Below are 27,186 nucleotides of genomic sequence, written 5' to 3' on the forward strand. Positions count from 1 at the left end.
ACAAGAAAGAAAACCCAAGTAAACCTTGAAAAATCATCAACAATTACCATTACATATCTCTTACCACTTCTACTTTGGATTCTCATAGGACCACACAAATCCATATGAATAAGTTCCAAAGGTATATTGGTACTTACCACTTTCTTGGACTTGAAAGAAATTCAAGTCTGCTTTCCTCTTACACAAGCATCACACGCTTTGTCATACAAGTACTTAATGCAAGGAAGTCCTTCCACAAGTTCCTTAGATCTAAGCTTATCTAGTAAAGTAAAGCTTTCATGGCCAAATATCTTGTGCCATAATAGAGGATCATCCTTAATAACACTAAGACATGTTATACTGCTGTTAGAAACCTCGTTAAGATCAACAACATATGTGTTTCCTTTACGAGTTCCTTCTAAAATAATGTTCCTAGTGTCATTGTGAATGATTCTGCATTTATTGGAAGTAAATCTTACAGAGTTACCTTTGTTACAGAATTGTAAAATACTTAACAAGTTGTGTTTAAGATCCTCGACCAAAAATACATTATCAATAGCATGGGAACTTGACCTTCCTACCTTGCCAATAGCAACTATACCTCCTTTCATGTTATCACCAAAGGTCACAGTTCCCCCATATTAGGCATCCAGTGAGAGAAATCTAGAATTGTCTCAATTCATGTGCTTAGAACAACCACTGTCGAGGTACCAAGTGTTGTTCCCCCTCATTGGAACCTGCAAGAGAAATCATACGTTAGTGTTAGGAACCCAGGTTTCCTTGGGTTCCTGTGTAATAGCAGCAGGTTCATTCTTCTTGATTAAGATCTGTTCTACATGTTTTTCATTTTTCTGTGTACTCTTTTCTTTCTTAGGACACTTAACCTGTTTATGTCATGTATTGCCACAGAAATAACAAAAAATACTACTAGGCAGGTCAACATACTTCTTTTCCTTTTGGAACTTCTTTTTGAAACCCAAACCTTCAGTTCTTTTGGTTTGAGCTTTGGTGATCCAATCTGGAACTCTGTACTCTATAGGTTGTTTGCCTTTCCTAGATTTCTCAAGTTCCCCCTCAAGTCTTGCCTTATCCGATCTTAATCTTCCAAATCAGATTTTAGTTTTTCAAAATTCGGATATTAAGCAAGTGGAGGAACTTCAGAATTAGAAGCATCAAGACAGAGTTTCATAAAGGACAGTTCCACATTTAACATTATATTATCATGTTTCAAACTGTCTACAGTTTCTTTCAAATAATTATTGTAATCAAACATATTAAAGAACCTATATTGAATATCAAATTTAATATTGTCAACCCACTCACTGTTTTCTTTAAAATTTACCAAAGCTTCATCACTTTGCTATTTGGCTCTATGTAATTCTTTCAAGTCTTCTTGTATTTCCAAAACAACATATATCAAGTTTTCTTTAGAGAAATGTCTTAGGTCTTTTTGATAAAATCATACCTCAGATTCTAGCTCCTTCGGTTTTTCTTTTTCATCTATTTTTGCCATCAAACATAGATGGGCAGTTTCCTCTAATGGTTGGTCCTCTTCTTCCTCTGAATCTGAATCTCCCCAGGCAGCTAGCATAGCTTTCTTCACATTGTCTTTGGTGAAGTAAGGTTTATAGATTCTTGACTCCTTGGATTGCTCCTTGCCTTTTGTCTTTCCTTTATCACTATTCGGTACTGGAAAATCCTTAATGAAATGATCTTTAAACCCACACTTGAAACAAGTTGTGTTCCTGAAACTTGTGTACTTCTTGTTCCTATCGAACTTCTTGTTGTTCATCATCCTTGTAAATCTTCTTACTAGTATTGCCATCTCTTCCTCATCAACTTCTGATTCCTCTGAGTCTTGAGCCTTAAGAGCAAGACTCTTGTTCTTTGAACTCTCAGTGTTGGAACTCAGGTGAAATTCATGAGTCATCAATGATCCAGCTAGTTGTTCCATGTTGAACTTGGTGAAGTCTTTAGCTTCCTGTATGGCTGTAACCTTGGATCTCAAGCGTTCATCTTGTGGTAGGATCCTTAAGATCTTCCCTGCCTATTCATCAATAGGAATGTGTCTGCCAAGGGAATTAAATTCAATAATAATATCATTTAACCTAGTAAACATTTCCTCTATAGATTCCTTAAATTGCATTTCAAACCTTTCATATCTAGACATCAATAAGTCAATCTTAGAACGTTTTACCTCATTAGTACCTTCATGAGTTACCTCTAGTAGATCCCAAATTTGTTTAGCAGACTTGCATCCCATGATACGATTATGTTCATGAGGTCCAAGTCCACAATGTAAATACTTTATCGCTAAAACATTTAATTCAAGTTTCTGATAATCTTGTTTATCATAATCATATATAAGTTTAGGAGCTACCTCGTTCTTTTCATTGGTTAAGGTTATTTCAAAATCACTAGATTCAATAACACGCCAAACCTGGTAATTTGCAGCCTTGATGAAGATCTCCATTCTATTCTTCCAGTAGTTGTAAAACTTACCATTGAACATGGGTGGACGTTGGGTGGAATACCCTTCTTCAAGTTTCTCCTTGTAATTCATCTCTCATGGAACTTACTCATTAAAGTTATCTGCTTACACGTGAGAACCTTGCTCTGATACCAATTGTTAGTTGAGACGATTAATACAAGAGGGGGGGTGAATTGTATCGAGTTCCTAATAGCTACTTTTGCGAAATAATAAAACAATGCATATGGGAACTTGCAAGGACACACAAATTTTACGAGGAAACCTTCCAGGGCCCAGCTGGAAGTAAAACCTCGACCCTACCTTAGGGATTTCAAACACAAACCACTTCACTATAATAGGGCAAACACCAAGTTACAACCTATTAAACACAGACCTTAGTTCACAAGTTCCACACTTGCTACTCGATAGGACCCTATCTACCCAATCTAAGTACCACACTTAGATTCACTCGTACTGCCAAAGTACAAAACTCTCAGCTTCACACTAGACACTTTACACAACCTGTATGCGATGTAAAAAGATAACAAACTCACCCAAATAACTTAACAAATACAAATGTATGACACTTAGTATATGATAGGCAAGCTATGCACAAAATCCGAAACTAATATGACAAGTTAGAAGCTTGGTAAACTTACTCAATTAATGCTCAGTGATTTCTCCACGCAAAAACCTTAAACCATTTCGATCTTCTACTATTTATACAAGTATGACTTGTATAACAAGTAGGTTTTATAAAAGATAAATAAGTTAACTTAACTTATCTTTAAAACACGGTTTTATGAAAATCATATTTGAAGAAAATCTTTTCCGGAAAATAAGATAGAAAGATATTGTTAAAAAGAATCATATCTTTTAACAAACCGATTTTAAGAAATAAAACCTTTTAGAAAATCCTTTCTAAAATCTTCCTTTTATATTTTCCTTGATAATTTATTTACCAAGCAAACTTGTCACGCTTCTAATAAATCTCGTGCATTCACTAGTAGAAAAAAGCAATTAGCCACCAGTTTAAAACCCCCTTATGCCACCGGTTTTGAACCGGTGGTCATTTGGGGGGTGGCAATAATCTGATGCAAAAGCCACCGGTTCAAAACCGGTGGCAAAAACAAGTATTGCCACCGGTTAACCGGTGGCAATTACAGTTGGCGGATATGTTTTTTTTGGGTATTAAACATTTTTGCCACCGGTTAACCGGCGGCAATAACAGCTACATAATTTTTTTTTCCTTTTTCTTTTCTGCTGCAATTATAATACTAATACTATAATATAAAAACAATCAATGTAAGGCAAACAACATCACATGAGCGCAAAAGAATTGTTATTGTAAATTGTTATTGTACAATACTAAAAAAATTAAAAAATTACATTGAATTATAATCAAACAATGAAATTCAGCTTTAAATTATTGTACAATAAAAAATAATAAATAAAAAAAATACGTCTAAAACAAGCTTTCAAAATCAAAGTCTTGAATCTTGTTGCATGTCTTGAATCTTGATGCATCTATTAAGACCTGCATAAATTAAACCCAGAATTAATAAAACTTACCAAAAAATGCGAAAAAAAAACAGTACCCAAAAAATTCACGAACTCTAAATTATATATAAAAAAAAAATCGCGAACCCAAATATTTCACAAACCCAGAATAGTTCACGAACTCATGCATGTACCTAGACAAAAAACGATCCAAATATTTTGAAAATCAATTAACCCCAAAAATTTAGAAAATCAATTAAACCCAGAAAAATTTCGAAATCACTTAAACTCAGAAAAATTTCGAAAATCAATTAACTACAAAAAAATTTCGAAATAAATTAAATTTTAAAACCCATAAAATCAATTTCTAACTCCACCATAAATAACAAAACCCACCCACCTTAAACCACCGTAACCACAACCACCACCACAACCCATGAATTCCACCAAAAAAAACAAAAAACAAAATAAACGTAAGAAAAAAGAGAAATTACCTCGATTTTCACCAAAAATCCCCCGAAATTATCTAGAATTTGGGTTATAAAGGTCAAATTCGACCATGAAAACTCTAGATCTAGAGTTTTCATGGTCGAATTTGACCAGAAAACCTTAGGCGGCGAAAGTTAGTGGCGGCGGCGGCGGTTTTCAAAAGAGGTGAAGAGGAGGGAGGAGGCGAGGGAGATAAGAGAAGAAGAGCAGAGGGGATGAGGGGACGAGAGAAAAGAGAATGAAGGTGGACTGAGCTGAGAACGAAGATGAGAACACTACTAGAAATAGGCCTATTTCCGACGGACTGGTTCCGACGGACACGTAAATCTGTCGCAAAAATAGGAATTTACGACGGAAAAGAAATCCGTCGGAAATTTCCGACGGATTTTGAAAATCCGTCGGAATATATGGGCTTTTCGACGGAAAATTCCGTCGGAATTTTTTTTTTTTTTTTTTATTATTACACCGAAACCCTAACATTCCAACGCTCTCTTTTATTTCATTGAGCCGCAACTCCTCCTCTCTTCCCCTTATTTCAGTTTCTCGCTTCCTCTTCTCTCTCCTCTCTTCCCCTTCTCTCTCCTCTCTTCCTCTTCAATTTCTCGATCTTCCCCTGTACAGTCTTCTCTTTCTCTCTCAACTCCTCCTTCTTCCTCCCCCCTCGGTCCCCTTCTCCCTCCACTTTATCTGATCTCACGATCTCCTCTCTCCCCTTAACTTTTCTATTTTCGATCTCCTCCTCTTCTTTCCTTATTCTCTTTCTCAATTCGAACTGAAAATTTTCTCAAGACAAGGGTTCTCACGGTCGCCAATGGTTCTCTTTCTATTTCATACATATTAATGGTTTATACGGCCAAATTCGACCATGAAATCTCTAGATCTAGAGGTTTTAGGGTCGAATTTAGACGTATTAAACCAAATTCGGGTGGATTCGAAGCTTTGGTTGTTAAGGTATGTTTTCTTGTTTTAGGTTTTGTTTCTTTTTTGTTTTTTTTTTATTTTTTTTTTTTTTTTTTTTTTGTTTGTTGTGATTCTGGTTTTTGGCGGTGGTGGTGGTTTTTGGATGGGTGTTGGTAGTATTAGGCTTGTAGATCTTGGTTTGTCTTGGTGGTAGAGGTTGATTTGGATGGGTTAGGGTGGTGAAAATGGTCGTTTTGAGTTAGTGGGTGGTCTGGTTTGGGTTTTTGGGTGGGTCTGGTTCGGGTAAGGGTGGGTGGGTCTGGTTCGGGTTTGGGTGGGTAGATCTGGTTGGGGATAGTTGGTTAATTTGATGTTATTTGTTGTTTTATCGGATTTTTTTTACAATTTATGGTGGTCGTGGGTGGTGGCTGTTGGAGATCGTGTTTGGGGGCTTGGGTTGGGATTTTAATTTTTTATCTTTATTTTTTTTGTTAATTTCTGGGTTGTAATGATTTTCGGTGGTGGCGGTGGTGATTTATGTGGGTGGTGGGGTGGTAGATCTAGTTAGTTAGGCGGCTATGGTGGTTTGGCTGGTTGTGTAAGGTAGGGGTAGGTGGTGTGGGGTGACGGCTTGCGGCAGTGGTACGGGGTGGCGGTGTGCGTTTTTTTTTGTTTGTTTAAAAGCATTTTCCGACGGAAATTCCGTCGGAATTCAGTCCGTCGGAAATTTCCGACGGATTTTTCCGGCACCGGAATTACCTCCTTCGACGGAAAATTCCGTCGAAAATCCGTCGGAAAAGTGTTTCCGACGGAATTTCCGACGGAAAAGGTGCTTTTTCCTACAAAGCCTTTTCCGACAACCAGTTCCGACCGAATTTCCGTCGGAAACGTGTTTTTCGACGGATTTCAAGGTTTTTCAACGGAATTTTTCCGTCGGAAATGGCCTGTTTTCTAGTAATGGAAAATGGGTATGGAGGAGCTGTGAGGAGTGAGGAGAGATAAGTTCAGAAAGAAAAATGGAGGAGAGGGAAGATGAGGGGGCTAGGGTTTGGTAAAAGGGGTTAATATATAGGAAGGAACAAAAGGGGTGGGTTTTAGAAAAGGACGGGTTTTTATTTTTTAACAAAGCCACCGGTTTGAACCGATGGGATTAATATTTTTCCCACCGGTTCGAACCGAACCGGTGGCAATACTAATCTCTCAATATCCCGCCCATTTTTTCCCCTATTTTTGCCACCGGTTTTTGAAAACCAGTGGCCATTGAGCGGTGCCTTTTTGCTTTTTTCTACTAGTGATTAACCTACTTAACATATTAACAATAATCTAGAAGATAAAAACCTTGGCTAAATTAAATTGCTGCGCCGCGCTTCTGTATAGGTAGGTTACTTGGGTTCCATGCAGACTAAGTTCCTTCAGGGACCTTAGCTTGCTGACTTCAAGTTCCTGTTAGGGAACTCGGTTCTTGTTAGAGAGCTTAGTTCTTGTTAGAGAACTCTTCTTCTTTTCTGTTTAACTTTTTGTATAAAGATCTCCTCATGTCTTCTTAGTTCCAGTTACTTCTTCCATCACCACGATCAACTTCACCTAAAATAATCAAACACTTGAAAACCTTTATTAGATGAGTTTGCTTTAGTTAAGTTCGTCATCATCAAAACCTTTAAGCTTTAACATTTTGTTTATACCAGAGGAACAATTTATATTGTGATTATTGCGAAATGAGGAATCATATAAGATAGAAGTGCTTAAAACTGAATAAATATCCTTCTGACTTCAATAACAAAGGAAAGAGAGTTGCATCATCAACTCAACTGCATGATTCTCGTATCTTAGAGTCAGCAGATCTGGTCAATCAAGAATAACACAAACAAATTCTGCATTATCTTGACAAACAACAATCTGCTGAGCAAGGTGAACTCTCTGGAGGTTCAAGTTCTAATTCCCTTGGCTTAGCAGTTACTTCTTACTTGGCAGGTAATTTGTGTCTTGCTTCTTCATTGCTTCCTAAATGGATTCTAGACAGTGGAGCTTCTGATCCTATGAGTGCTGATATTTCAATGTTTAAATCATACTCAAAGTTACATGATGATAGATTTATAACAATACCAGATGGAAAGAAATTTAAAGTTGAACATATATGAACAGTTTTGCTCAAGTCAGGCATTATTCGTAATAATGTCCTGTATGTTCCTGGTTTTCAATTTAACTTGGTGTCAATATCAAAACTCTGCAAAGATGTTGCAGGATCAGCGTCATTTACTAATGATACATGCTTACTTCAGGGCCCTTCTTTGATCAGTCCAATAGTGCTTGGTAGATTAGACAAATAATTATACAATCTTAATGAAGATTACTTGAGTGCAAATAATGTTGTTGATCTTGGAAATTATAGTTTGGCAGCAGTTGAAAAAGCCTAACTTTGGCACCTTCATTTAGGTCATATGTCTTTTTACAAAATAAAGTCTATCAAGGGTACTAATGTACATGGTTTTCATTTCCTACTAGTTCAATAAAAACATGTAAGCCATTTGAACTTATCTATGTAGATGTGTGGGGTCCTTACACTCATGTCACACATATTGGTTGTAACAAGTTTCTCACAATTGTAGATGACTATTCAAGAATGACTTGGATTCATTTTATGAAAAATAAAAGTGAATCTGTTTCTATTATGACTCAGTTTCTTAGTTATGTGAATACTCAAGTTTGAGGGGGGTGTTGGATTACACGATTCAAGTCAACAAGGGTCAGCAGCACAGTCAGCAAGTTCCAGCCCAGCAAAATAGTTTGTTAGAAAGTTGTTAGAGGGTTTTGTAATTTTGTAACTAACTATTGTATAAATACCAAACTCATGTTGTAATTTCATTTCCATTCAATAATAATAAACTTCTATCTTTTTCTACAAGTTTCTCTCTCTTCATTTTTCTCTCTATTTTCTAGAGAATTCTTCCAAAATGAAGCTCAACCGATGAACTTCAACAGTCATTGTGGTTCAACCTTTTACATACCACTAGACTTTAGTTAAAGATTTATAAATTTGTTTGAATTTAGGATGTTAGTCAATGACTTAATTTTCCTATAACTATCAGAGTTTACCAAAAATATAGCACTTTGACCATCAGTTTAAATTTAATATAGAATGTAAAATGTGATAATACATATTAACTAGTCGTCTGTACTCAATTTGAATGTCTTATAAAGAATATACAATGTGATTATTGGAGGGAGTATTATAATAGTCCTTTTTGGGCATACAAACACTCTATAAAGGAAACCATCCTATTCTCATATTCGGGTTTTTGGGTCAAATTTGTAGCTAAGAGAGAGAGAGAGTTCACTTCACAAGTCTAAGGAGGTTCCATCCCAAAATCATATGACAATAGGAGTAACCCTTTAGCCTTATTAAGTGTTTTACTCTCTCTATTTTCCCATAGAATATTGGATTGACAATAACATAATTATAGTATCTAAAGCCTTGAATTCTCAAGGAAAATTTCTATAAAGCATGAAAGACAAAGAAAGAAGGCTGAATTTTATGCCTAGGCCCTGTGCTTACAAGATATGAATATATATTGACTTTAATTAACTACAAATATCAAAAAATTATACAATACAAGAACATAACTGCAAAAGGCTAAATAAAGTATATGCTAAGGAAATTTATTTATATCTTGCTTTGTATAAGAAGTTAAACGCATAACTAGCTAGCTCGCAAAGCAAATTCTTAAAAGTTTCTCTTCAACAGTAAGCTAGCTTAATGTTACCTCGGATGTAACTCACTAACTGTGTCATGATTTTCAGAAAATGGTTTTGACATATTAACACTAGTACTGCTCGTTGTTGTAGTTGAATGTCGGCTTAACCTTGACACAAGAGATGATTCATTACTACTTTGCAAAAAGGATCGAGGGCATTGAGTTATAGGCAATGTGTTGATGGAAGAGCCATTATTGAGCATATGAACAACTGTTGACATGGTTGGTCTCGCTTGTGTGTTCTCTTGTGCACACCATAAGCCTAAATGGAGCGATTTCGTTACTTCTTCCATCAAGTATGAATCTTTCAATGTCGGGTCCATGAATTCCAAGGGTTTGTCCTGTGTTAAACTTCGCCAAGCCTAAGAAAAGTATTGTCATAAAGAGAATGAGTTTGATTTTTGATCTCCTATTTAGCTTGAAATTGAATCAAATATGAAATAGTATACATGAATTATTTATACTCACATAGGTTAAGAGGTCTCCAGTTGTTGGATGGAATCTTGCACTAACCTTTTTACCGCTAACAATCTCCAAAACTAACACGCCAAAACTATAAACATCTGTTTTTACAGAAAATTGTCCATGCATTGCATACTCTGGAGCCATGTAACCGCTACAAGGCAATGTACATAATTACCACACACATAATTTTCTTTCTTTTTTTTTAAAAAAAATGCAATTTTTATTTCTTTAAATTTGTTTCCATAAAAAAATCTTAAAATAAAGTGAACAGAGTCTTTTGTCTTCTAATTTTTCCTTTAAAATGTGACGTTATCTAGTGTTGCAATAAACGTTTTTCATGTTCTTGATTACAGAATAATTACATACAAAAACTAAATTATAAATTAGGTAAAATTGGTATAAACCACCTTTTTTGTCCAACTTTTTTGAAAAAACCACCTTTTTTGTCCAACTTTTTTTAAAAAACCTCCTTTTATGTTTTTTTATTTATTTACTAAACCACCTTTAATTTTAAGTACCTAAACACCACCCTATTTCAAATCTAACATATTGCATCTCAACCTTCCACTTCCAAATCATCAACCATAGAAAAACCTTCCTTTCCATCTCAACCATCACTTCTATTACCTCAATTTAGGGTTTGAATAAACAAATATTACAGTTTATCTTGTAGCAAAATTAGGTTTGGATTTTTAGAGCTTTACTCAATTTAGTCATGCACTTATATATAGAGGAAAGGGTCAAATAATGTTTTGCAGGTGAAAAAATACATGATTTAGGAGCGAAAGGCACAAGTTGTGGGCTCCTTTGACGTCTCATTTAAATTTTCGTCAAAATTTGAAATAGGGGTGGTGCAATCAAGAATTAAGGTACTTAAAAGTTGGTTTAGTAAATAAAAAAAAAACATAAAAGATGGTTTTTTCAAAAAAGTTGGACAAAAAATGTGGTTTATACCAATTTTATCTATATATTACTACAAATAAAAGAGACATTCTATTATATTACGAGCGAGAAATAAAAATTAGGTTCTAAACTGAAAAATAAAGTAAGTAAATAAATAAATAAACTTACTATGTTCCAACAATTCTGCTTGTGTCATCCACTGTTTGTTCAACCTTGAATATTCTTGCCAAACCAAAATCAGCAATCTTTGGGTTCATATTTGCATCAAGTAAGATATTTCCAGATTTTAGGTCACGATGGATGATTCTTGGCTGAGAGTCTTCATGAAGGTAAAGTAGTCCCCTAGCAATGCCTCGTATGATTTCGTAGCGCATAGACCAATTTAATTCTCCCTGCTTTTGTGTATCTACACAGGTATATAAATATACATACCGTTGTTACATGCTTGGAATTAGCATGGTTGATCAAGTTTAATATTGTCAGAGTATGCATTCATGAAACTCATTCAGTGTAAATAAAAACGTTGATGATCATTACGAACACAAAAGATTAACAATGTACATGGACATAGATAGTATATTAAGTTATTTATCAGTATTTGATATTGAACATACCGAATAAAAAGTAGTTGAGGCTTTTGTTGGGAACAAATTCAAACACGAGTAACTTCTCTTCTCCTGCTAAGCAAAATCCCAATAACTTAACCAAATTTCGATGTTGAAGATTGGCAATTAATACAACCTCATTCTTGAATTCTTCTGCTCCTTGGCTAGATACCTTTGATAGCCTTTTAACCGCTATCTCTTGTCCATTTTCCAGAGTTCCCTATGATACGAAGGCATTCATTACGAGGTCATGAAAAATAAATTTAATTAAGTAAATTTCACAAGAATTATTATACTATACTCATCATAGATGTTGAAGCTTAAAGGTTTAGATGATGATGAATCTAAACTAAAGCAAACTCAACTAATAAAGGTTTATAAGTGTTTGACTTGTACAGGTGAAGTTGACCTTGGAGGTGGAAGAGTATCTTGAACTATGAAGACATGAAGAGACCTTTAATGAAAAGTCAAACAATATAGAAGAAGAGTTTTCTAACAAAAACTAAACTCCTTAATAGGAATGTTCCCTAACAGGAACTTAGAAGATGTAAGCTGAAGACAGTAAGTTCTAGAAGGAACTTAGTCTGCGAAGTTCAAGTTGAGGACTGGAGATTGAGTGACAGCAGGAACTTGTTCCTGGTCTGCGTGATGCCCAAGTAATTCAAGTTTACAGAAACGCGACACAACAATAGTAATTTAGTTAAGATTTTATCATCTAGATTTATTGTTAATATGTTAAGTAGATATGCACGAAATCTATTAGAAGCGTGATAAGATAAATTGGCAAATATGATAAAATTGGAAAAGATAAAAAGGGAGCGGTTATTATTGGGTAGTTATGATAGGATTTTTTTTTTTGGTAATTTTGCAACTCGAGAAGGGTAATTTGGGAATATTGAAATTTATAATCCAAAAGGCCCTTTCACTTTATATATAAGATATAGGATATAATTTTGTTGGAGGTTTCGAAGTTTCTTCTATAGTATTGTTGAAAAATATGTAAAATTTTGTTACATGGTAATTTTTGCACTAAAGAACGAAACAAGTATTTCTCTCCTTTCCCCATTCAACCTAGCTATTTCATTTTTTCTTTAATTTCCACTTTAAAAAATATCATCTATCCCTACACATACTTAGTATTGTTTTTCATAGTACTCAATACTTTTTATACAATTGTACAACAAAATCCCTACATTTGCTAGTGATCCATTTAAAAAGAAACAGATTGGGTATCTTAGTTCGTTCAAACTATAATGTGAATATGTGATAGCTAATTCATTCAGTATGTTATATGTATTCGAATCACAGGAATTGAAGGACGTGAGTCATGTGACCCAATGGTTACCTTGTAAACACTGCCAAATCCGCCTTGACCAAGCTTGTTGTCATCAGAAAAGTAGTTCGTGGCAACTTCGAGTGTCCTCAAATCGAACATCAAAGACTCCGCAGTTATCAAATCATCAAGCACTATATATAGCAACATGTGAGACATTTGCCAATTTCATTGTATTATTTAGGTCAAATGAGTAACTCCTTAAAATGAGAAAGATGTTTTTTGCATAGTTTTTGTACTAAATGTGCATATTTTTTTAAATGAATGTGTAAAAAAAAAAATTTGACTCAAAATTGATGTGCATATTTTTTGAACAAATGTGCATAATTTTTGATTTTCCTGAAAAATTAAAATAATTTATCAGTTTGAAACTCAATTATGCGTATTCCATATTTAAAAAAAAAAATGCACATTTATTATAAAATATATGCACATTTGTTCCTTTTCATCATTCTCATTTTAAGTTCCTTCCCATTAGATCTCAACCCATATATTCATAATTCGTTCCGTAAAAATTCAGACTATGAATGAATTGGATAAATACCATTTTTAACGTCTGGAGAAGGGTACTTCTTTGTTTTCTTTTGAAAGACACAAATGCCTGTTATTAACAATCCTATGACCGCTAACGGCACAATGGTCGCCACAGCTACTTTCTTTGTAGTTGCCTTCTTCTTTCCTGAACAAGTATACTAGTTTATTAATGTAACCGTCTTTGAAAATTGAAAGTGTAGGTATTCTTAACTTAAAAATTTGGAAAAATTCACATAAATAATCCAAACTATGATAGATCTTCTCATATTAATCCCAACTATGAGTTATTATTGTTTAATCTAAACTTTAATGTGAGTCGTCTTTTATTACTCCATTTACTTGTTTAATCTATTATAACAGGTTATTTAATTTTTTAATATAATTGATAGTTAATTTTATTTTTATTTTTATTTTTATTGAAAAAATTTGCAATACCCCATTATCCTTCTTGAATGAACCACCACAGTACACCACATTTTCAAAGTCACCACAATGTCCATGTTCTACTCAATAATTGTCAAACCAAATTAAACAAAAAATAAATCTCAATTATATGGAAATTTAGGTAATAAACGAATCAAAGTAACTCGTAACCAACCAATACAAACCCCTGCAAATTAAAAATAAGATAAAATCAACCTTAAACAACTTACAACTCAATTTCAACAAATAACTAAAAAAAAAAGGAAAAATTGAAAGTGCAAACTAACCTTTAAATAGCATAATTGTAGACCATGAAATTAAAAATTTGTTCTTCGGTGGTGTGCGTGAAGAATGAACAAAAATTTGTGAAATGGAAGAACTTGATTTTTTTGGGGGGTTTTTTACATTGTACGGTGGGGTAGTGGGGCAAGTATAGGTTATTAATTGTTTTTGTTTTTACTTTTCTTTCTTTTTTTTTAACGTAAAAGTAAATCATTTTTGGAGGAAGTTGAGCACTACATCTTCTATTTACTTGCATAACCGGTAATCAGTCTTAATGGAGTAATAAAAGAAGACTCAAATTAAAGTTTAGATTATACAATAATAACTCATAGTTTGGATTAATATAAGAAGACCTCTCATATTTGGATTATTTATGTGAATTTTTCCTAAAAATTTACAAGAATTATGAAGCAATGGATACTTTTTTTTTTTTTTTGAAATAAAGCAATCGATACTTTCTTAAACCACAACCTAATTTTTTTTATTTTTCCGCAAATTCTTCTAATCTTTAATTTGGAGGAATGGAATCCCCTTAACAATTTTTATTTTGTAAAAAAAAAAAAAAAAAAAAAATTTAGGTGTTTTCACTTTTCTATTGTTAGTTTAGGTTTCCAGTTTCCTTTTTTTTGAAAACCAAAAACCAAAAACAGGAAACAGGAAACAAGAAAAAGGTGTTTCCACTTTTCATTTGTTAGTTTTCAAAATTATCATAATTTTAATAAGTTTACATAATTTTTTATTCATTATGGGACTTGTTTCGGGGTTTTGTGATGTCCTGCGGGAGAGTTACAATTCCGAGACTGGAACCGGACGCCTGTACCTGCAAAACAAACGGATGCTCCGGATGATTGGAGATCCGCCTCCGACGGTCAAGTTAGTACTTGATTAAGGAGTAATTAATGCGGAAATTAAAGTGATTGAGTCTCTCTAGGTGAGAGTGTTTAATATGTGTATTCTGCGTTTTTAGCGTTCAATCTCCCTTAATGAGGATTAAGGGAGGTATTTATAACCTCGGGAAACGTGTCAATCTAGGTTTAGGTTAACCTTGGGCTGATTGGGCTTCCCTCGGATGTTGGGCCTAGGTGACCGGTTATCCCAGGTGTTATGGGAAGGACACGTGTCGTGTCGTAATTGGTCCATAGTGGACGGATCATTGCTTGACACGTGGCAGGCTCCTATTGGCCCATGTGACGGACACATGGCGGAACTTGATTGGTCCACTTGTCAGATGGTGATTGGTTGGGAAAAATCCCCTAATCATTTGCCCCTCACAGGTGGCACGTGACTGGTCACGTGTTACTTGTGACAGGTATCGCCCTGTAACAGGCGACGGCCTGCTACAGGTGTCACTCGGCGAGAGGCCGAGAGATTCTCCCGCCAAAATTTTGAATTCTGGAAGTGACCCTTCGCCTTCTCACTTCGCCTATATAAAGGAGTGTTGACTTCGGTCATTTTCACACTTGAAAACTTTGTGAGAGAACATTCGGACCCTTGAACTTGCTCTGACATTTTGGACCCTTTCTGCCTACCGCCTGCTCAGACAAGCCGACTGCAAAGGATTTTCAGAACTTCATCAATCGTCACTCGTTCAGGTAACCGTCGGTTCTCTTACTCTTAATTTTCTCTTTACTTTATTCTTTTTTGAAATGGCACCACGGAAGCACACGACACGACCTAGGTTAGTGATCAGCCGGTCACCGGGGACGGCTGAATCTAGGACTAGGAGTGCCGCCTGCCCTTTTCTGGACCCATCTTTGCCCTTTATACAAAGTCCGACTGTATCTGTGTCTATGCAGAGCATGATGGCCAGAACGAAAAAGACTGCCAGGATCTCAAACTCAGACGGCTCCTCCCACAGGGTGCCGATTAGTGAAACATCTGACCAGGCGCCAGATGTGGAAGTGAAACAAAGCGGCTTGAAAGCCGGCAGTTCTGAGGGAGGAGTCAAAGTGACCCCTTCCCATTTTACAGTTGACAATTCTTCATTCTCTCCTGCTCCTTTTAAAGGAGAGGAGGCGGGCCCCTCCGGGAGAGGGGAAGAGTCGTCCTCTTCGGACTCGTCAGAGGACGATTTCGAGTCTAGCTCATCTGGCCATGCTTCCCTGGACACAGAAGAGAAAAACAGTCGCCTACAAGAGGCGAGGCTTTCTCACGCAGTTGAGAAGGGGGACGATTGGGCGGAGCCATCCGCCTCTCACCGAGAGCAAAATACCCCCTACTACTGCACGGTACCTCGGGGCCGGATCACGGCCATGCAAGAGAAAGTGGAGAGCTTTATTGCAAACCACACAATGGGCCCCGGCTTTTTAGTGTTCGTGCCGGATCCAGAAGACACAGTCGTATGGCCGGCTGGTACCAGTTATGATGGCGCCTGCTTTGGCTGCTACGAGGCGGCCATTAAGGCTGGGCTGCGCTTCCCACTACATCCAGCTGTTCAGCGGATCTTGGATGGGTATGAGTTGGGGTTATGGCAATTAGCCCCGAACTCCTGGGTCAACGTACTCGGCTATGTGGCCGGGTGCGAACTGCACGGGGTGGAGCCGAGCTTCGAGGCTTTCGCCCACATGAACTACCTCTGCCGGACCCCTAAGGCAGGCGGTACCGGCTGATATCAATTGACGAGCCACAGGGGCTACCTCATGACGAGAGGTAAAGCAAACAAATGGAAGAACTGGCGGAGCACCTTCCTCATCATTGAGAGTTTAGACACAGAGCTGAACAAGCGCTTCAACAGGTGGAACAGGAATCCGCCCCTTCTTGCAGGCGGCCGCAGCATGCCGCCTGTTCCCCTCAAGGCTAAGAAAGAGATCCTAGATAAAGGACTCTTCAAAGTAGAGTCGAAGGTGAACTCTACTTCAGGGGTACGAGAGCAAGTACCCCTGCACTGCGTCCCGAGCTTCAAATGGCTCTACGACGAGTACTTTTTGGCCGCCTGTGGCCTCAGCAGTCGGTGCTCAAGAGGTAGCCGGCCTGTCGAATACTCTGCTGTTCCGTGCATTTCTTGTTATGACTTTTATTAACTTTGCTATTTTGCGGGCCATGTTGCGGGCCTCCATCATGCAACAGTCTTCAACCGACTCCCCCAACAAGGGGGCACCCTTGGTGGGCTTCGAACCTTTCACCCTCTTTTTGGAGTTGTGTTTATGCATATACTGACTCTTTTCTTCTTTTTTAGACGGGCGCTCCAAGAGCTTCTTCTTCCCAACAGCCGGACCCCAAGGCCCGGAGGACGACTGTTGCGAGCTCTCCTGGTTCTGCCAGGAAACATGCGGCGGCTGAGAAACAGCCGGCCACTTCTTCTAAAACTCCAGCTGGGCCACCTAGAAGTATGAAATTGTCCTTGTAAATTTTAGACTTGCACCCTTCTTTACTAGGTCTAATCCGTTTGTTTATTCTTGATGCAGCCGGCCCTCAGGAGCCTGACTTGGTCGAGGTGGCCAAGTCTATGATCAAGGGCGTTCCTCCAGCTGAAAGGGAGGCGGTCAGGGGTGTCGGCACCCTTGACCTAGACGGGATTGCAGGGGTCCTTGCTGAGGTATACTTAGCATATTTTTGAGTATTTGAATTCCAGGACGCCTGTTTTCTTTTTGTTTGGAAACTGACGCCTGTTCCCCTTTGTACTTAGGCCCTGCTCCGAGTGAACGGCCTTCGCAAGCCGCTTGACCGGAAGAACAAAGAGGTAAAGGCTGCAAAAGCTATGGCCGCCTCTGACTGTGATAAGGCAATGTTTCAAATTGCCCAAAATGAAGTTCTGACCATTGATATTCTTTATTATCAGGCGCAGGCTACCGCCGCTATGCGGGCTCAGTTAGAGGCGGCCTAGAAGAGGAATAGCGAGCTGGAGGCGACCATCAACAACCTCAAGGCCGAGCTGAGACCTCTTCGCCAAAAGATGTCCTCATACGAAACCTTGGAGAAATCCTTGGCGAGCGTAAAGGTACGCCTGGTGACCCAGGAGAAGAGTCTTACTTAGGAGCTCTCGGAAAAGGCCGAGCAAGAAAAGAAAGAGCTGGTCCGGGAGATGATGGAAGACTCTGCTCAAATCCAGCGCATGACTTGGGGCCGCCTCTTCCCCAATGCCGACTTTGCCTCATGGGAAAAAACGTACCGCCAGTGTTCTGATAGATATAATCAGGAGATCCTGGCGGCTGCTGAGGAAGAGGCGTTGGCGGCTGCTGAGGAAGAGGCGTTGGAGGAGGAGGAGAAGCCGGTAGTGGCGCTTGTGCCGCTTGGGGGTAATGCATCAAAGAAGGATGCAGCTGAAGCCGAGTCCAGCAAGAAGAGTGTTGACCAGGCGGCAGCTGCTAATATTGAAGATCTGCCCCCTTCTTAAGCTTTATGTCTTCTTTCCACGGCCTGCGTGCCGTTTGTTTGTATTTACCCGGCCAGGGGGCAGGGGCTCTGAATATTTTGCCGGTCTTTAATGACCGGCTTCTTTTTAATGAATTTTTTGTTTTGCTTCAAATTTGTTTAAGTATTGAATATTCTGATATCCAATTGTACACTATACCGACTGTTTTACATGGCCGATAGTTGCAGACAGGTACGGATAGTTAGTCACGCCGCCTATGCCCCTGGACGACTGGTTGTCTGTTTCCAGGCTAGACGATCAGTCGGCCATTTATCCAATCGGTATTCGAACCATTTTAAAGACTGGATCCCCTTTAGGCAGGCGGTTCCGTCATATAAAATTAACCAAGTAGGAAAGTGGTTTCCTACTTGTCATGTTTTTAGGCTAGAGACTTTAGGCCGTCTAGGCCGACTGTTCCCCGCCATATTTAATCTAGTGTGAGCCGGTGCTGTATGAACACCTTTTTAGTTTCATACTAAATTTTTAAGGAGTGACCAAGTAAACATGATTGTTACCTAGTCGCCAAGTAACTGAGTAGTAGAGGTATCAAACGGTGGGTACCGGTTGTTCCCCTTTATTCGCCAATGTTTGTTGGCTTTTAACTCATAGGTTGTTAACCTAGCAGGAGTAGTGGTTGAGAGCCCCTGTTTGCTAAAAACAGGCGGACGACTCATACCTTTTAGGCTCCATACTAAGTTTGAGAGAGTGACTGAGTTAACTTTGGTGTTACTCAGTCGCCGTCATTCCTGTTTGAGTAGTAAAGGTACCAGGCGGCGGAGGCCGGCTGAACCTTTTGATTCACCAATGTTTGTTGGCTATTAACTCAAGAGGTACCCCCTGCATTTATCCCAAGTAATACAGGCGGTCATCTGACTCAGATGCCAACTGCTACCACTGGTTTGGTTAGCGATAGAGTTATCCTTGTCTCAAAAACGGCTACGTGGTTGCCCTTGGGGACAGTCGTATAGGTGCCGTGTAATTAGTTTATAGAGCAATGTTTCACCCAAAAGGGAGCTGCTCTCTGCAACGAATTTCATCCGGAGGGATGCCGCCGGACGCCTGCTATGATGTTGGGACAGGTCGTATTAGTTTTGAAGATTGGATCAGTTGGCTTGGCGCCTGGTCTGATCATTCGGCCTGTGGCCTTGGTTAGTTCTTGGTGAACGTAGGTGCTAAGTCAAAGGAGGGTAGCCGCCTGTTTAGGCACAGGGTCGGCCAGGCCCTGATCATTTTTAGTTAAGTATAAGGGGGGTGGCTGTGTGTTTGGAACCAGTCGGCCCTCTTTTATGGAGAGTAGCCGACTATATGTCCAGACGGCATGCCCCTATGGTGATAGAGTAAAATATTCAATGGAGAGTAGCCGAGTGTAAAGGTACAGGCGGCATGCCCCTCTGAAGATAGAGTAAAATACTCAATGGAGAGTAGCCGACTGTAAAGGTACAGACGGCATGCCCCTCTGAAGATAGAGTAAAATACTCAATGGAGAGTAGCCAACTGTAAAGGTACAGACGGCATGCCCCTCTGAAGATAGAGTAAAATACTCAATGGAGAGTAGCCGACTGTAAAGGTACAGACGGCATGCCCCTCTGAAGATTAAAATACTCAATGGAGAGTAGCCGACTGTAAATGTATAGGCGGCCTGCCCCTCTTAAGTAAGAATAAAAATTAAACATGGAGAGTAGCCGACTGTTTGTTAGTAGGCGTGCCCCTCTTAGTACAAAATTGAATATTAAGTATGCAAAATTTTATTAAGTAGCCCTTGACTATTTACATCATTCAAAAGAAATATTCAAAAGTAGCCCTGCCGCCTTGCCCGTTCTTAATTGCCTGGAAAAAGTATAGGCATTTGTCGCCTGATCGGCTTAGAAATCTTCCCAAGGCCGCCAGACAACCTGTTAACTTCTGAACCTCTCGGATGGTACGAGGCGACTGCATGTCAATGACCGCCTGCACCTTCTCAGGGTTCGCCTCTATTCCTCTCTGATTGATAAGGAATCCGAGAAATTTCCCAGACTCAACTCCAAAGACACATTTCTTGGGATTGAGCATGACATGGTGCCGCCTGAGTGTGGCGAAAGTTTCTCGGAGGTCCGACAGATGATCTTTCTGAAGTTTAGACTTGACAATCATATCATCAATATATGCCTCGACATTTATCCCAATTTGATCAAAGAACACAGTGTTTATCATTCGCTGGAAAGTGGCCGGGGCATTCTTAAGACCAAACGGCATGACCGTGTAACAGTATAACCCCTGATCAGTGACGAAGGCCGTCTTCTCCTGATCTTTCTTCCATAAAGGAATTTGATGGAAACCAGAGTAGGGTCCATAAAGCTCATCAAAGCATGACCGACTGTTGAGTCGACCAGGTTATCAATTTTAGGCAGAGGGTAATTGTCTTTGGGGCACGCCTTGTTTAAGTCTGTGTAGTCTACACACATTCACCAGGTGCCATTCGGCTTTTTAACAAGCACCACATTTGCAACCTAGTCTGGGAAGTAACATTGCCGAATGAACCCTGCATCAAGTAATTTTTAAACTTCGGCGGCTGCCGCCTGACTTCTTTCTTCGCCATGGTTCCGCTTCTTCTGCCGTACCGGCTTCTTTTTCGGATCCACGGCCAGTTTATGTACCGCCAGATCAGGACTAATGCCTAGCATTTCATGGACTTCGAATGCAAAGATGTCCTTGTATTCTTTCAATAGTTTGTGAAAGTCGTCACCCAGGACTCTCAGAGCAGTCGTCCCAACTTTGACTGCTTGCTCAGGACGTGAATTGTCTAAGATCACGTCCGTATGCTCACCAGCCGGCTGATGGCGGAATTCATCCGACCGCTCCTCTGCCAATGATTGCTATTTTCTGTCTTTTCTTGCGGCCCCTGTCTGGGATGCCTTTTTCTTCTTGCCGCCTGCTTCTTGAACAGGCGCACTCTCCTTGACATTGTCAAGGTCTATTTTTCCACCACTCGACCCAGTGGCCATAATAGTGGGCTTGACATCCGAGAGATAGCACTCTCGGGCCATCCTCTGATCTCCCCTTAGGGACCCGACTGTTCCATTATCCCTCTCAAACTTGAGCAACATAAGAGATGGGATTATAACAGCCTTGGAATTATTCAGGGTTGGTCGTCCCAGAATCATGTTGTAGGCCGAGAGTTCTTTTACTACCAGGAACCGGACTACCATGTGTCGTCCTTCCCCTTTTTCGCCCAGGCGGATGGGTAAATCCACTCGTCCCACTGGGTGGACGACTCCTCCTTCAAACCCTACTAAAGGGTGGGATGCCGGATGTATGCGATCAATCTGATATTTTAGTTTCGACAGACATTTGCTACTGATGAGATCCGAGGAGCTTCCGGTATCTATGAGGATTCGGCCAACTCTCTGGTTGGCCACTTTACATTCAATAACGATAGGGTCGTCATGCGGCCCTCTTACCCCTCCTAGATCTTCTTCAGTGATGACAATCTCAGGAAATGGATATTTGGAGGGCCGTTCTTGGTGAACGGAATTTACATCTAACCATCTGATATTGTCTTTGTTGCCCCTAATAGTGGGGCCGCCTCCTGAGAAGCCGCCTGCAATGGTGTAGACGACTGCATCATCTGTATCGGAGCTGTCGGCCTGTTGATTCTTTTTGGTCGAGTGCTTTTTTGAGGAAGTGTTCCCCGTAGATTTCTTGACATAAGTGTCAAGATCACCTTGCTCGGCCAGGCGGTCCAGATACCGCATGAGACTGATGCATTCATTGGTGTGATGACCAACATCTTCATGATAATCATAGAATTTTTCTTGGTTCCGATTGTTTGCAGAACCCTTTATGGGGACCGGCTTCTCAATTGAGATCCGTCCCTTGATTTCCTTTAGGATAAATTGACTATCCTTGTTAAACGCATACTTTGGGGAGTATGGTTTGAATTCTTTTTTCTTTTTCTGGGCCGGCTGTTTAGAGGAATCAGCCGCCCAGACCTCTTTTCTCTTCTCGTCTTTGTTTGACGACTGTTTCTGTCGTCCTTCTCTTTTGTCGGACCTTTTCCCGTCTGACTGTTTTACCGTACTACAAAGATCAGTCGCCTGTATATAGGCTTCCGCTTCAATCAAGGCCTCTTGAAGAGTCGCCACCCTCTTTCGGACCAAATCAAATTTGAAGGTCGACCCGTCTTTGAGACCTCTGAAAAAGTCAGTATAGGCTACTTCATCCGGTAACCCTTGAATATGTATTCTCATCAGGTTAAACCGCCTGATGTAAGAACGAAGCCCCTCCTTCTCGCCCCGCTGAATTGTTCCTAAATCAAGGGTCGTCTTCTTCGCTGGGATGTTCATGGAGAAGTTGGAGGTGAATAAGTAAGCAAGCGTCTTGAAGTTATTTACACAACCAGTCGGCAGGTTGTCGAACCATTGTTGTGCGATTCCTTTGAGAGTCGCTGGGAAACACTTGCACCAAGTGGGATCATCCAACCCTTGAAGGTACATCAGGTTGGTGAATGCCATCAGATGGTCTTCTGGGTTAGTAGTGCCGTCATAGGCGCCTACTAATACATTTTTCACTTTGGCCGGCTGAGCGGCTTCAGTAATTTCCTTGGAGAAGGCCGACGGCTGTTCACCAAGTCTAAGCAACCGTAGCTGCCAGTCCATAGGTTGGACATTTTTTGCTGCATGTCCACCAAACGGAGGTGGCTGTAAAAAATACTGTTGTTGCGGTACAAACGGTAAGTTTGGTACCGCCTGGTCGCTATGAAAGCCGGACTGACGGGAGGTGCCGCCTGACTGACTCTCATGATACGACTGAGTATGCCTCATCGAGGTATTTCGCAGACTGTCTTGGAAGTTTGAAGTAGAGGCCGACTCTGACAATCGGCTACTCTTCTTCTGCTCTAGCAGTAGCCGAGCGTCTGTGTATGTTTTCCTCGACCCGTCCGCCTGAATATGACGAACAAGTTTCCTATTTCCTGGAGTAGGAAAACGGTATTTTGTGAAATCAAGGGCAGGTGGCTCCCACTTCCTAGATTTAGGATGAGGGGTCGCCTCTCGCCCTTGAACTGGTTTCCTCTTCAGTGAAGTGGAGGGTTTCTTAGCCGACTGCTCCTTGTCAAGAGTAGGCGGCTTCTTGTTGATCAACTCTTGAATTTCTCCCTTGAAGTCCCTCATGAAGGTCATGAGTTCGTTCCTTGTGATGGGAGCAGGCGGTGCGCCTGCTGGCTCACTTCCAGTTTGAAGATGTTCCCGTTCCCTCCTTTCGGTATGACGGGTACGTCGGGCCCTTAGGGTCCCGTCTGAAGCTGTGTGAGCTTCAACTTCAAATTCATTCTCAGTATCGTGGTCCGACTGAACTTGAGGGTCGTCTAGGGGACGCCTCTCTTCAGGAGTCGGTACAGACGTGGATGCCATCTCAGAAGTACTCTCCCCACAGACGGCGCCAAATGTTTCGGGGTTTTCTGATGTCCTGCGAGAGAGTTACAATTCTGAGACTGGAACCGGACGCCTGTACCTGCAAAACAAACGGATGCTCCGGATGATTGGAGATCCGCCTCCGACGGTCAAGTTAGTACTTGATTAAGGAGTAATTAATGCGGAAATTAAAGTGATTGAGTCTCTCTAGGTGAGAGTGTTTAATGTGTGTAATCTGCGTTTTTAGCGTTCAATCTCCCTTAATGAGGATTAAGGGATGTATTTATAACCTCGGGAAACGTGTCAATCTAGGTTTAGGTTAACCTTGGGCTGATTGGGCTTCCCTCGGATGTTGGGCCTAGGTGACCGGTTATCCCAGGTGTTATGGGAAGGACACGTGTCGTGTCGTAATTGGTCCATAGTGGACGGATCATTGCTTGACACGTGGCAGGCTCCTATTGGCCCATGTGACGGACACATGGCGGAACCTGATTGGTCCACTTGTCAGATGGTGATTGGTGGGGAAAAATCCCCTAATCAGGACTCATATCATATACTTTTAGAAAACAAAAAACCAAAAAACAGAAAACCACAACAATGCCAAACGAACCCTTAAATTTTAGAGCTAGACATGGAATATGTAATACTTGGTATTTTTTTTCCTTTCTTGTTTTCCTCCAAGTCCCTTGAGCCCTTAGGTATGAATTATTGGTAAAAATAATCCCAACTTTAGATTGTTCGCATTAAATAATTCTAATTATATGTTTTTTTTTTTTTTTTTTTTTTTTTTTTTTTTTTTTTTGTAAAAGTAATCCAAATTTTAGAAATCATTAGCTTTTAATCCAAAATAATAGACTAAAATTGTCAACATTTTAACTTGTATCCTACTCAGAACATACAAACTCTTAAATAGACCCGGTTCACATTAATCTATTGTGGACCACTTATAGTAGAGTTACTATTGTCGTTTTATTAATTAAAAAAAATCACTATGTTAAAATAATGGTTATTATGCTAAAATAAAAGTGATTGTGTTTTTATAGATTAATTTTTTAATGAAAATTTTAAAATAGCGGTCAATATGAATAATATAGGCCACTAGGTTAAAGTTAGGATCATAACGTCATACTTCAAGTTTGCAACAATATTAAAAATCACACAAATTTTATTACTATATTAAAATTAAAGTTACTATATTTAATATAAAGGTCACTATGTTTAATACCAAAGCCAATTACAAACATGAAAAATTTCGGGTTCACAATAATATTATTGTGAACCAGGTTCACACAAGTTTTTCTGCTCAAAACAACCGCATCAACCAACTTCCTAGGAAAACAAGTGGATATGTTGCTAATTTTAGTCGGTTTTAATTCACTTGTCAAAAAAATAATTCAATTGGGCCTGTAGTAAAGCAGATACTTTTTTTTTTTTTTTTTTTTTTTTTTGTTTAGGGGTAAAGCGGATACTTATTAAAAATTGGATTGTTTAAAATATAATGTATAATTGGAATTAATTAAAGCGATTGGCATAAATTTATGATTATTTTTAACAATTTTCCCATAATATATACTCGTATAAATTATTGGAATTATTATATTTTTGGTAAAAATATAAATAAATTTTAAATATGAGTATCTAATTACCAACCAAAATATTATCAACTTGTATCTTGTAAGAACTTTAAATGTGAAGTCGAGATCGAAAAAAAACTTTAAATGTGAAGTAACATTCAATGAAATGAGACTTCTCATAAGAAATTAATATCGTATACAACTATACATGAAGCAAATGAGCACGTATTCAACCATTTTTTATTTTCTGACTTTTTAACCAGTAACTAAATACATAAATCAGCTATATAATACATCCATTAAACATTATGTACAACTTTGAAATATTTTATATTTTACAAATAATACCTCAAAGTTACACATAACATTCAACGTAACCTATATTTATTTGTTTAGACCCAATAACACTCACATCAAACTATACCCCGGTTTTTTTACGATCGGTCTTAGCTTCTTTTAACCACCCCTATTGTACAAAGTCAATTAATATAGTATAAAACCGAATTATTTTGTAATGCTATGTTATCTTGGGTAGTATACTAGTATTCAAAATTTAGATTAAAGAAAAGTATGTATATATACAACCATAAAATGACTAAAAATCCTGTATTTTTTGAATTTTGAATTTTAAATGACTAAAAATCCTGAAGTGGTGAGCGGGTGGTTTTAGAGATGGCTAGATGATGTTTAGGAGGCCAGGTTAAATGGTTTATATAAGTGTTTGGGTGGTTGAAATGGTGTTTTGGTGGTCACATGCCTCTCACGTGGGGGGTCAAAGCCTAAAGTTAATGCCAAAATTTGGCATCAGCTGCTATTTTACCAACAAAAAAATTGTAATCTTTTTACAATAGTTTTGATCTTTCACAAAGATTCAATTAAAAAGGTTATTTTTGACAAATATTCTTGAAACGAAAAATACTATCTACTTCACATCGTAACAAAACTTATGTATACCTGGATTTGTTCCGGCAATAATGTCTGTAGATGGCGCTATGCTCGAATTTGGTGGTGGCCTCAAACTTATTAAGCTATAAAATTGATAAACTTCATACCTTAGCGTACAACTAGGCGTTAGCACAATCCCCCCATGCGCGAAAAAGCTAGGAATAAGATCAACAGCTTTACCGAAGCACTTGCTACAATCCGCCATTGTCAAGCTCGGAATACATTGAGCCAAAGTGTACAAATACTTTTTCATGGGTGAAAACCATTCCTCCTTAGTGGCATACTTGTTACCGGACTTGGCGGAAGCTGCCATAGACGACACATTACTCAACGTATCCTGGAGCAATCTAATCCAATCTTGGACATGGTCCGTCACATTGTTAACGTTGTATAGCGCTTCGTAGGGTTGCTCTTGTAGGAGATTAAAAAAGGACGTGTTAGAGTAACGAAGCATGCATCTTTCCTTCCAAATTATTGCTTGGCTTGCTCTCGGACACGCATCACTTGTTACCTCCTCGCTAGCCATCTTAACACAATCGTTACAATCATCACGATCAATGTCACCTCGACACAAGGCAAGGCCATAAGTAGGTTCTTGATTTTCTAAGCCTTGCTTTTGTGTAATGAAACCATCATTGGCAGTAGAAATTTTGGAGACCAAATTAGATAGCAAATTGTTGAGATTGGTGTCATACGAGCTTTTAAGAGGGTATAATGATGAGTTGTAGCAATCTGATTTCGTGTAGTCTAGAATTGGAAATGAATTTGAGGTATTAACTAGCAAAAATAATAGTATTAAGACAGACATCATGATGAATTGAAGATATTAATACTCGTAATTTTGAGTTAATACACACTGATGATTACACATTTTGGTTCTTGGCTTGTCTGAGTCCAGGACATTATCTTAATATTCGTAGTATATTGGATGTAATTATGGACCACAATAAATATGCCAGCTTTCCAATTCATACCGGTCCCTAGTGCTTGGGGGGGGGGTAGTCATAAAGGAAAATTGTGATAGAATTATACTCCGTACCAATTGGGCCAATTGAATAATTTTGGAAAAGAAATTGTAAAAAAAAAAAAATAATGATAAACTCATTGATAGAAATATTAATTAAGTATCAAAGTTTACAAATTTAATTACATCGTACTTTATGGTTTTATTGCCCAATTTTGGTTCGGCCCCGGTTGATACTTAATTAATAATTCTATCAATGAGTTTATCATTAATATTAAAAATTTATGATCCAATTCTGGTTCGGTCCCGATTGATTACGGTCCGGTCCCG

General features: G+C 38.9%; 1 protein-coding gene across 2 annotated transcripts; it reads right to left on the reverse strand.

The window, feature by feature from the left end:
* Positions 1-8,822: 8,822 nt before the first annotated feature.
* LOC110690953 (cysteine-rich receptor-like protein kinase 10) lies at positions 8,823-26,863 on the reverse strand. Of its 2 annotated transcripts, none has more exons than XM_021867879.1 (7): positions 25,902-26,863; positions 12,941-13,075; positions 12,409-12,530; positions 11,073-11,283; positions 10,627-10,864; positions 9,559-9,706; positions 8,823-9,452 (listed from the first exon to the last, which is right to left on the reverse strand). In XM_021867879.1, the coding sequence occupies exons 1-7, from the start codon at positions 26,701-26,703 to the stop codon at positions 9,096-9,098; spliced, it is 2,013 nt and encodes a 670-aa protein (XP_021723571.1). In that variant the 5' UTR covers positions 26,704-26,863; the 3' UTR covers positions 8,823-9,095. The 2 variants fall into 2 exon arrangements, with proteins under 2 accessions (XP_021723571.1, XP_021723577.1); XM_021867885.1 differs by lacking the exon at positions 25,902-26,863 and adding an exon at positions 13,641-14,336.
* Between the last annotated feature and the right edge of the window lie 323 nt (positions 26,864-27,186).

The sequence above is a fragment of the Chenopodium quinoa genome, unplaced genomic scaffold (assembly GCF_001683475.1).
Source record: "Chenopodium quinoa cultivar QQ74 unplaced genomic scaffold, ASM168347v1, whole genome shotgun sequence".
Taxonomy (NCBI): Eukaryota; Viridiplantae; Streptophyta; class Magnoliopsida; order Caryophyllales; family Amaranthaceae; genus Chenopodium; species Chenopodium quinoa.

What these genes read in the sequence shown, in the direction of transcription:
- LOC110690953 (XM_021867879.1), bottom strand. Translation starts at nt 26,703, where the DNA reads ATGATGTCTGTCTTAATACTATTATTTTTGCTAGTTAATACCTCAAAT. An exon ending in TTCTCCAGACGTTAAAAATG is followed by an intron (nt 12,531 to 12,940) that starts GTATTTATCCAA and finishes TGCTATATATAG; the next exon opens with TGCTTGATGATTTGATAACT. An exon ending in AGCAGAATTGTTGGAACATA is followed by an intron (nt 9,707 to 10,626) that starts GTAAGTTTATTT and finishes ATTGCCTTGTAG; the next exon opens with CGGTTACATGGCTCCAGAGT.